This window comes from Gigantopelta aegis, chromosome 6 (assembly GCF_016097555.1).
Source record: "Gigantopelta aegis isolate Gae_Host chromosome 6, Gae_host_genome, whole genome shotgun sequence".
Lineage (NCBI taxonomy): Eukaryota > Metazoa > Mollusca > Gastropoda > Neomphalida > Peltospiridae > Gigantopelta > Gigantopelta aegis.
The window spans coordinates 12154466-12166109 of NC_054704.1; the positions used below are offsets into that span (position 1 = coordinate 12154466).

Sequence of the window (11644 nt, forward strand, 5' to 3'; positions counted from 1 at the left end):
TCCACTGGACTACCATTGGGGTCCATTTTGCTTGTCCAAGCAGATTTTCTCTTGTCGAGACAAACGGACAAGTTCTTATTTCAAACACTGTATAAGGAAGGAAGGAAATGTTTTATTTAACGACACACTCATCACATTTTATTTACGGTTATATGACGTCGGACATATGGTTATGGACCACACATATATTGAGAGAGGAAACCCGCTGTCGCCACTTCATGGGCTACTCTTTTCGATTAGCAGCAAGGGATCTTTTGTATGCACCATCCCACAGAAAGGATAACACATACCACAGCCTTTGATATGCCAGTCATGGTGCACTGGCTGGAGCGAGAAATAACCCAGTGGGCCCACCAACGAGGATCGATACCAGACCGACCGCGTATCAAGCGAACGCTTTACTACTCAGCTATGTCCCGGCCCCAAAAGGCTGTATAATGTCACACAATATGATGGGTTACAGATGGGATGGCCCGTGGATTTGTTCTCAGTCTCAACGAGTGTCCGAGAGGCCATGGTCCTGTCTGTGAGAAAGAGTGCATTTATAAGATTCCTTGCAGCTTTATCAGTAAACAGTGGCAAGTTTCCTCTCTTTTATAAACACCTGTCTACGATGGCTTGTATTATGGTATGGCGTTGTCTGTCTGTTTGTTAACTTTTTCTTGTACGGACCATATCTTACGTACAGATGCATACAGGATCATCACACTTCACATGTAGGAACAACATGGGATGGTGGTGTGTCGCGTACTATTACTAGGTCACTGTGACCTAGTTTTTGTGGTCTACTGCAGATAACATTTAATCCATGTCTGGACCATATCTTGCATACCAGTCTACACCAGGAAAGGCAAGTGATGACTCCCGCTCCCATCCACACTCGCCTGGAAGGTTTTAGGAGAGTGGCAAACTGATCGCCTCTCACTAAAATATTTAATACATTTTATTTGACACTTCAATAGATCACTCACCTAGCATAATTTCAGGAGAGTCATCTTCAGCTCGCCTTGATTTTACTCATGGCGAAGACTGCATATGGATTCAAATGCCCATAATTTAAAATGTGTTGAGGTGTTGTTAAATATTTGTTTCCTTTCCGGAGATACAAATAAAATTATATTTATACGCAAGTTTCCGAGATCGCTACACAATTTTAAAACATTAAACAGTTGTTGCTAATCAATTTTCAATTGACTAGAAATATGGCTTATCAAGATTTTGAAAACAAGATGTTCACATGATGATAATAATATTAAAAAATTCTATGTTAAAACAATCGAGTGTTATAAAAATGTTTATGTAAAGGCTACCGCTATCAGCTAGGTGAAAGGTTACTAGAATTTTTCATCTCGTGGTTGCGAGGAAAATATCTGTTGTGTTTGATATTTTTGGCCATGCATGAAAGAAATTTCACCATTTGCGGGCTATGAAAGCTATAAGCTGAGCTTAATTTACCCACTGACCCATGGAAACTGTTTGATTGTAGCAGAGTGATGACATTGTGACAGCAAACTAGCTCAGTACTTAGCTCATGCGGTGAAATTGTTATGAGCTATCAGCTGAACAAAAAGTCTCAAGTAACGTTTTGCTCAGCTGATAATGATGGCTCTCGTCTGTGGTAGACTTAAGCCAGTTAAGGAAGAATATTTTTTTTATCATTGTCACTATACAGGCAGACTTGAAATGTCACAAGTTATTTGTAGATACATTGTGTAACTTGTCTTTTTTTTAAGTGTGCAGTTTCTTTGGGCAAGTACAGTTCACGTAAACATATCATGTAACTTGTGCACAAAAGCCAGATTGCATCCTTTGTGTGCAGTAAACAAACATATTGATACAAACAAACAGCACACAGTTATTCCATTGAGCTGATTTTCATTTACTAGAATTCGTTAAAGCGTATTTGTAACAGTCGTCCAGCTTTGTTCCCATGTGCCTTCGATAAAAATCAATGCATCAAACATTTTGCAGATTTTCTGAGCAGCTTTGTATTGATTTCACTGTGTACAAAGAACTGGGCTACTTTATGAATAATTCCTTCACTGGAACATTAATGCACTGCTTGTGAGGGCCTAGTTACCCAAACACGTACTCAGTAATCAAACCTGTGAGGTGGCCACCTTCAGGCTTATTAGTGGTCTCTTTTGACAGGTGACTTCTTCCTGCAGGTTAAGTTACACTACAATAAGAGTTATTAAGCTTGACTAAATGATTAAATAAAGAAAGAAAAAAAAGTGTTTAAATCCTTAACAATGGACATAGAACTACATGTAATTAATAAATATTACAGCAATGGCAGGGCTTATCCTCTCCATTGCCAAATTAGCCAAGCTAATTTTTATATAAAGTGGCTACAGTTTAGTTCAGTTCTTTATTGAAACTTAAGCAGTAACTGCACATCAGTTAAACATTGGATAATAAAATATTAAGTAAATCAACCACGTTTTAATAATTTTCAAGAAAATACTCTACATATCTAAAAATTGGCTAAACCAAAATGTGTGCATAGTGAGCCCTGGATGTTTCAATCAGAATATGTGCACATAAACTCTTACCTAGATAAAATATTTTCTATAATATCCTGGTACCAGTTGATTCGATTCAGATAAGGAAAACCAGTGGTTCTTTTAAAAAAAAAAAAAACTGCTTCCCCCCCATGCAGTCAGCCATTCTCTAACCATGTAGTGCCTGTGCCTCAGTTAGTATGATTTAGTATATGGTAAGCTCGTACCAGCATTTTTAAATTTTTACTACCACCACCACCATTTTTTTTTTATATCTCCACATTAAACTTTGTCTTTTTACAGGTTTTTTTTAAACGTTTTATGTTTAATTGCAGTGAATTTCACATTTTTAATGATGTAGATGCCATTTTATAATTTTACTGAGTGAATTCTTAAATTTTTGTTTTGCAGGTCAGCTGAAAAAGGACAAGAGTGGAGAAAGTGGGTGTAGCAATTGCTGTGCGATTCTATAGCACAATGTAGTAGGTTACATTGCCAGTGCGACTGACAAGACATTTTCTCAATCTTCGCTTCAAAACCTGTATATTGTGCAGTATTGTTGAACACAAGCTAACTACAGCCGTATTTTATTATGTGAAACACGTGATGCACTACTATTCTCACCAGTTCTGCAAATACTACACGGGGATGAGATCTGATGTGTCTATGTATGCAATGCCAGTGCTCACCGTTCTAGTGTAATTTATTTCATTTAGAATGAAATGTTAAAATCATTTCAAGTTGTGTGTGTTTGCAAAATTGCAAAACTGGCCACACCATTGGGTTGCTAGTGGTTTCTGTTCTAATTCTGTTTTAAACAAGATAATTATGCAAGCTGTGGAAGCATGTAAATCAAACATGAAGAGAATGGCAAATTTAAAATTTAAAAAAAATTAATATGAAAAAAAAATCATCATGAAATTGAGGATGGAGGTTCGTGTTGGACTGGATGAAGAGGAGATAATTGACAGTCGACTGGGGAATAGAAGCTATTGTGTCTTTCATGTAGAGCAGTCTAGTGAAGAGATCTGGAGTCACGGCTAGTGGCGTGTAAAAATTACCAAACCAGACTTGATCTTGTCTTTATGTATTCTCTTCACAAAACTCACTTCTTCGTTATACCACAGGAGCAAGTCCCCTGTGAGCTTTATTAGTCTAGTACACAACATTCTGTAATGGGAATGTACATATATATTTAGAATGATGTGATTCTTTATTGAATAATATCTTTTACTAGCTTTTATTACTATAATTTTACTCTTTAAATCTTCACGGTGAAATGCGACTTGAATTTTTTTTTTTTTTTTTTTTTTTTGGGGGGGGGGGGTGGGGGTAAATCTATACATTGACTGTACAGCACTGGTAGAACATTGTTAAAATGTTATGTAATTGTAAATCAGTCTGCAGGTACACATGTGTGATGACGTTATGTGTGTGTGTGTTGCTCGAGTGCTAGTGTTTTTCTGTCTTTTTCTATTGCACTTTTCTAATTACTACGTCAGGCATGTACCACACACACCACAGATACATGTATCTTATTGTGACTGTTTGAAGGTTGTCAAGCTCGATGGTAGCATGCACTGTGATTGTATGTTTCTTGTTGATCTTGATGCCAGAAAGCTGCACATGGTTGGTGTATAACAAAGAGGCTACTTGCCTTCGTTCAACTGGCTTTTTTATTCGTTTAGAACAATTACACTTCCTAAATTCAGTTGCAGAATAAATGATATGATGTACAAACTTAAAACTGACAGCTATTAATAATCATAAACAATTGATGAATATCACAAGAATGAAAATAGCCTGTATGTTTAAATGACAGTCTTTTTCTTTGAAATCATGCTTCGGAAACAAATACCAAGTTTCATAATAATTAATTTGGTGTAAAATTAATTAAAAAGATGTATCTTTTTTTTCTTTTCTTTTTTAAATTGAAATAGAAATAATACATCTGTTTAAAAATAGTTTATAGGCGGCTATCAAATCATGTGTGATCTCAAACTGAAATATGAAATAATTGGCTCTTTATATTATGCTTTTTGACAGTATTTCAGGCTTCTGAGAATTGAAAATCTGCGTGACCCATTTATCGGTTATGCAGAAATAAATTCAGGTAATATTTTTGCGTAACCCGTTATATTCAAGTAAATGGTGATCCAAAATAGGTTATGCAAAATTAGATACGCGTCAACGAAACGATTGTTCTCACAATATTCGGAGGTCAGTGTTTATATTCTTAAATAACCATGGACGTTTACTAAGATTGAAAATAATGTAGGATATTGCACTATTGGTGGCAAGGTAATTGTTGTCACATTTTAGCATATTCCATAATTATGCGACACATTGTTAAAAAAAAAAAAAAAAAAAAGTACTGTAGGTAAAGAATATATTCGGAGATTATTCCATTATCTATTACTTGCTGATAGTAGTTTGTTTTTAAACTCACCTTAACATACCATTATATGTTGGCTACTTAGTTTAATGTGCAAATAATTAACTAATTAAACATAAAACTCATTAAAGTAAGATCCATAAATGTAGTCATCATTTAATGCAGTTAACACTGGTATATGTGTTAGGGTGCTTGGGGTGATAGATACATATCAAAGAGGTTGTCCAGTGGGTTGTAAAAGGGGCACAGTGTTGGAAGCATTATGCAGCCATCCAGTTACCCGCTCATTTCAGCTACTATTAAGATGTTAAATTTTTTTTAATGTATTTTTGACAATAAATTGAGGCTAAATTTAAAATGGATGAGGTATATCCTAAACATGCAAGTTTATTTTAATTTAAATTGTTTTCCTAAATGTGTTGAAATACAATGAGTTGTTTCCAAATTCTTATGTACATGTATATATGTTCCAAAGTCTTATATACCGGTATGTGGAAATGTTTCATTCATACCAGTTTTCTTGCTGAAAGGAAAACTAGAAATATTTTTTAAAGTGTATAGCATTAGTATAACGTTGACTTCATGGATAAATTTCGGGTGTGCATGTTTTTAAAAGAAATACAATACTGAATGTGCAAACCACTGAAGGCAAAAACTAGACTGCATGCTTGTTTTTCAATTGTTATGATTTTAATTTGTATAAATGGTTACAAACAAAATTGACTCATTGCACAGTCGAGCACATACTTGTATGATCAAACCACAATAGAATTCTGCCCTGCAAAAAATCTAACCTCCTGTGTCTAGATGGAAGTGTCTTTTATTGATATTGGTGTAGTGGTCCGTATTGTATTACTTACATGTTTACATGTACGGTATGGTTTGGTGTATATATATATATATACGTATACAAATCTGCATGTGTGTGTGTGTGTGTATCTTGACACAGAATGGTACGCTATACAAATTGACCGTTAAAATTAATTACTTGATAAAAAGCTTTTTTAAACAACTTTTTTTTTTAAATAAACAAATAAGATTTTGTTAATAGCATTCTATGAATAGATATCCTGCACCCCCTTTTCTCTCTACTTTTAATTTGTTTTATATTTTTAATTATACTGCATGTCAGAAATTGTTATCACATATTATTAGTATAATGAAATTTCCTTATTGGATGAGTAGTTATTTTCAGTTTCTAATAATTAATGTGCACATTGCAGTAATTAATTGAATCTTGAAGAATTTGTTTTCATGTTATTGCAGTAGTCACTAGCTATATTACAAATTATGATGTCACCAATTCAAATCTTGCTTCAGACTATTTCCCTTGTGTATTTGTAAATTGTCCAGATCAAGTAAAACAACAATTAGCATGTATTTGTGGACATGTGTAATGAAATTAAGGCAGTTAAAATAATGAATGTCATAAACAGATGTGTGAATGGTTAGTTTGTAATAAAGACATTGTGTTTACAAGTATTTGCCTTGAAATCACTAACACTAAAAACACTCACCAACATGATAATATCATATTGATGTCAGACTTGGAGTTGTAATCTTTTTAAATAGTTTTTACAGATGTTTTCTCATGGCAAATGTTTTACATTTAATTAGTGCGGTGACAGAGGTGAATATTTCAGTCTTTGATCAAATTCACGTACACCATTTACCTACTAAATGTGCATTTAAAAGTGATTCTCTTTACACATTTTCTGGCTGTTGGACCACCAGTGTACATAACATGATACTTAGTACTTGATGTTACAGTATGTAATTTATTGTTATTTGCTTGACTAGAAACTGTATAAAATTAGTATGTCATATCGTACATGGAAGAAAACTTGTTTTACATTTGACAAGCATACATGTATGCACATTTTAATTTGTATATATTAATAAAACTGGTGTACATATTTTTCCAAGTGTTCATGGAAATATCCATGGTTTCATACATAATCAAAATAAATTTAGATTGCATTATACATTGACATAGAAGAAAAAGCATTGCTTAAAGTAATGGGTTGATTACTATATATTTTTCTTTTCTTTTTTTATGTTTAATCTCTTAGGCTGTATTATTTAATTTTAATATTTTTTTTTCAATATGCCAATTTGCAAGAAAGAACCAAATGGCAAAATTAATTTTTGTCTGTCCATGACAATATTATTGTTCATAAACCTATACGTTAACACACACCCCCCCCCCCCCCCCCCCCCCCCCCCCAAAAAAAAAGTCACATGACTCGCATACAACTTTATATGCAATTTTTACCGGTAATGTATGAACATGAAATAATGTCATGTTTTATTCTAACTGAATGAATTTAGAGTTTTAATTTCAAGTTTGTGACATGCGCAAGACCAGTTAAAATTGTATATAATACAATAGACATCAACTTTCAATATAATATGTTTACTTCAGTGTCTATCAAGCAATATCAGATTGTTCTCCTAATAGAATAACATATTATCAATGATTTTGCAATCACAAACAATTTCTTTATGATAAAGATTGGAACACTGATTAAGAGGAAATTTAACCAAAATCTGGATATACAGTGCATATGAGAGTGGAGATTGTCCTCATGTGTTCCCCAAGTTAGAATAAACTTCTTACAGTAACCCGTTTTAAAATATTGGAAAACGTAATAGAGTGCTAGTTGTTTGCAGTTCATTAATCTTGCTTACCAGGTTCTCTTGATACTGAAGATTTTAGTTTTATTAAGCAATATTTACTTTTTGCAAGTCTTAGCTGAAAATTACTTAGCCAGATTATTGACACCTAACTATCTTTCACTTATATTTGTTTTGTTAATTTATTTTCAGATGTATATATATATAATTAAGCATTTGCATATAACTAAATATTTTGAGTGTTAAACGATGGTGATAATTTATACAGTAGAAGCAAAGGAAGCAAAAAAGAAAAAAAAAATCACTATTAATTGTCATCATCTAAAAAGTTGACTACAGGTGTATAGAACATGGCATACTCCTGTGTTTTACTGAGTGTTTTACAAATTGAATGGTCAGCTTTTGCAACCATGACAATATGTTTTGAGACGACCAGTATTTCTGTCTGTTGGGTGTTTTCCACTGTTGTAATATGTTAAGTTTGTCTCGGGTTGTGCACAGTAGATGACCTGTAAGTGATCTACTGTAAGATTTTCTCCAGCAGCAAGTCAAACGTGTGTGTGTGTACACCTGTTGATTTCTTTTGTGTGTGAAACTACCTATGTCATTCTAGTGTGGTTTTCGTAGTATTGCAAAGGGAAATCAAAACATGATCTACATATATACAAAGACAAAAAAGGTTTAGCAGTTTGGTAAATGTGCTTATTGTAAACTGGAATAATATTGCAACTTTTTTTTCTCTTGTGAATACACATCTTCATGAAGTCGCTATAACCTGGAAAATAATGCGTGCATATCAGTCTTGTCACTTGAGGTTCACTGCGAATAACACAAAGTTAATATGCACGTTTTGTTCACCCGGTTTACAGTATATAAAAGAAAACTTGTGACTTTCAAAGTGAAAGCAGACACTGGAATTAATTGAAGCATCGCCTGTCAGTACAGGTGTAAGTAACAGATTATTTTAATTGAAAATAAAATGCATAACTGTCATATCATTGAGTATAACTTAAAGTAGTACCAAATTGCTAAAGTGTTTTGTTTTGTTATATATTGGTATTTAATTTGTGTGCTGAAAGGCAGTTGCAAGACAACTCTTTATATTATCCACCTATCCATAAAGAGCACATCTCATTTCTTCTTTCTGCATATATGTTAAACAAGGCCACCTCAAAACCACTGTAGAAACCATCAATATCTTTTTTATGGGCGAGGGTGAATATATACAGTGTGTGAAAGTTAATCAGTTGGTTTTTTTCAAACACATTTTGACTCCACTCCATCTATACCAGCTGCATGCGCTATTAAGCTGTAAAAGATCACGATACCTCGGGCAGTAATTAATATGTAATAGTAAATGAATCAGAGAAAAACTCGTAATTGCTATCTAATTGTAGGTGTATGTATTTTAACACTAAACACTGGATTGTATTCAGGTAGGTTTTACACTCACTTTGATTGTGTTTTGTCAATGAGGGTAGGGGTGGGAGCTAAGTACATAAAGACTTCTTAAACATGTTTTTGATCAAATTCACATTACGATATACATGGAATAAGATAAATAAAAGTAATAACATAACAAACAAAACTTGAAGAGTTCTCAATTCTGTCCGATCACATTCATTCCTTGTGTTGTTTTTCATTGGTTTCTTGTGCAACCTTTTTAAGATATTTATGAAATCTGTGTAGTTGAATATTGATGTACATACAGTATTCTGTAATGGTATCCCCTGTTTATACACAGCAGTCTGGTTGCTGATAGAACCTGTGTTAATCAGGATGTTAAATACCCAGCAGGTCAATGGATGTTGTGGTTGATGTAGTTACACGTGTAGTTCATCCCGTCGAGATAAAAATGTCACTTTTTATTGCCTTACTGAAATAAATTGTTCAATGTGATCTGTTTCCCCAATCCATTAATTTGTATTTTTGATATTTGTTTAATTTTTATTTCTAGCTTATACTGCTACTTGAACTTCTGATTATTTGGAGTAAATCTGTCTCAGTTAACCTTTTTTCATTCTTTCTTCTTTTTTTTTCATTTGTTTTTTCCTTGCCCAATTGTTTTCTTTATAAACTTGTAGGTTAAGTAGTATACCAATCAGCCCTTTAGTTTGTAAAGTATGTATTGTTAGCTGTTTGTCATACATGAATTGGTGTTTGTCCAAATAATATCTCCATACAATAAAATGCCTTTAAAAATATGCACCAACCACTTCTGTACTTTATTAGTCCCTTTCCAACACAACTGGTTGGGGACTACACCGTATTGGTCCATCTGTCTACCTGAATGTCTGAATTAAATTGTCCACTGTTTGATTGTGTGCATGCAATTGTAAAGAAAAGGTAGATAATTATTTTTTTAATGAGTAGAAAGAAATGGAATGTGAAGTTGATTGAGATCCATAAGCATCTATTCCATAGACTTGGCATGCGTTAAAAGAAGACAATTCTAGGGATTGCTTTCATAACCATTAACTTGTTTATTTTGGGGTAAATATACATGGATTTTAAACTTTAAATATTTTTTGGATGAATATTTTTGCACTCTGAAGTGCATGTTTGGAAGCCAGTGTTTTGATTACCATAATGATATCCACTGACGGGGGATGAAAATGGGGGTTGTCTTCATATGAATATATGTTCCAAGAATAAAGTTGTTTACAAAACATATCAGTGTGTACATAAACTACTACATTTTGTGTAATACAAAATAAATTTAAAAAACAACAAAACTAGATGGTATTTTATAGAATCCAATTATATTTTGAGAATGTTTGAAAAATTATTCTGGCTATTTCAAATGAGATTTTTATGTCTTTTTCCTGCAGGCATTCAGTCTTATTTTTCTGGTAAACATGCTCATACCACCATTGGTATTGATCATCTGATTTGTAGGCTGTTACTGATCATATATACTAAGAGGCATAAATAACACAATGGGTATTTCGCTATATTTTCTTATAGAAATATTATGTCATTTATATTAGGCATGCAGATAAATGACATATTGGTAACAACTGTAAGTGAAAGAATGTTCAAATTCGGAATTTTTAAAAATAAAATGTGGTTTTAAACAAAACAAAAAACTTGGTTTTTTGGCAATAAAACAGCAATTTTTTAACATTAACATAATAAAAAAAAAGAAAATACAAACAATGTTTGCTTTTATAGGGAGACGAGAGCAGGCAATGCACATGCAAAAACATTTTCATATGCAATGCTGTGTTGTTGCAATAAATACCCAAGTTATGTTTTTTGATGAAAACTCATTTTATTCCTTTTTTTAATAATTTGAACAAAATCCTCTTTCACTTACAGTTGTTACCAGTATGTCAGTTGTCCGCATACTCAATATATATGATTTGACATTTCTATAAGAGATTATTCAGTGAAATACCCATTGCGTTATTTATGCCTCTCAGTATATTTTATAGGTATAATTAATAAAGATGTCGGTATAATGCTCTGGTGGCCAGTATATGAATGTGTAATGTCTATAAACCATCTGTGACGAGTAAACAGAAATATTACTGTACCTGGAATATATTTCCCTTGATTTTAAAAAATATAATTCTTGTTTCTTTTCTTTTTTCGTGTATCCTCGTATTGTTTTTATTCTAATAGATGTGCTTCTACAAGCTACGTTACTACCTTCTGTGTAGATAATATTGCTATGGTTCATACTGAAAGTGTTTTCTGTACATTTCTGTAAATTTAACACCTATACTCCCTTCATGTCTTTGTTATAAATTCACAGTCGTCAGTTTTGTTAAGTATATCATTGAATGATAAAAGAGTATAAATCAAGTTTGTTTTTGTTTTTATAAATTAATTAATGAATTTAATAAAATTATTACAAGACCCAATGTGCCTGAACCTAGTGTGGATATAGGCGCGTAAATAATAGTACGCACATGACCCAGTTAATGCTGATCATTTCCATTGGACATAAAATCCGTCATAAATAATAATAATTAAAAAAAATATAAGGCTCTTACTTTAGTACAATATTAATAACGTTTCCTCCAATTTAATTACTGAAATTAGAAATTACGAAAATGGATTCCTGGGTATAAAACGATGTGTGTATATGTGTGTGTGCAGG

General features: G+C 32.8%; 1 protein-coding gene across 1 annotated transcript in view; it reads left to right on the plus strand.

Annotated features, from left to right (window-relative positions):
• The window catches only part of LOC121375346 (ubiquitin-like protein 3), a 41000-nt gene extending 29654 nt beyond the window's left edge, over positions 1 to 11346 (plus strand). Inside the window, exon 5 of the mRNA XM_041502756.1 lies at positions 2916 to 11346. Coding sequence (XP_041358690.1) covers positions 2916 to 2977 — 62 coding nt within the window. The 3' untranslated portion in view covers positions 2978 to 11346. The remainder of the gene's footprint in view (positions 1 to 2915) is intronic.
• Positions 11347 to 11644: the final 298 nt, after the last annotated feature.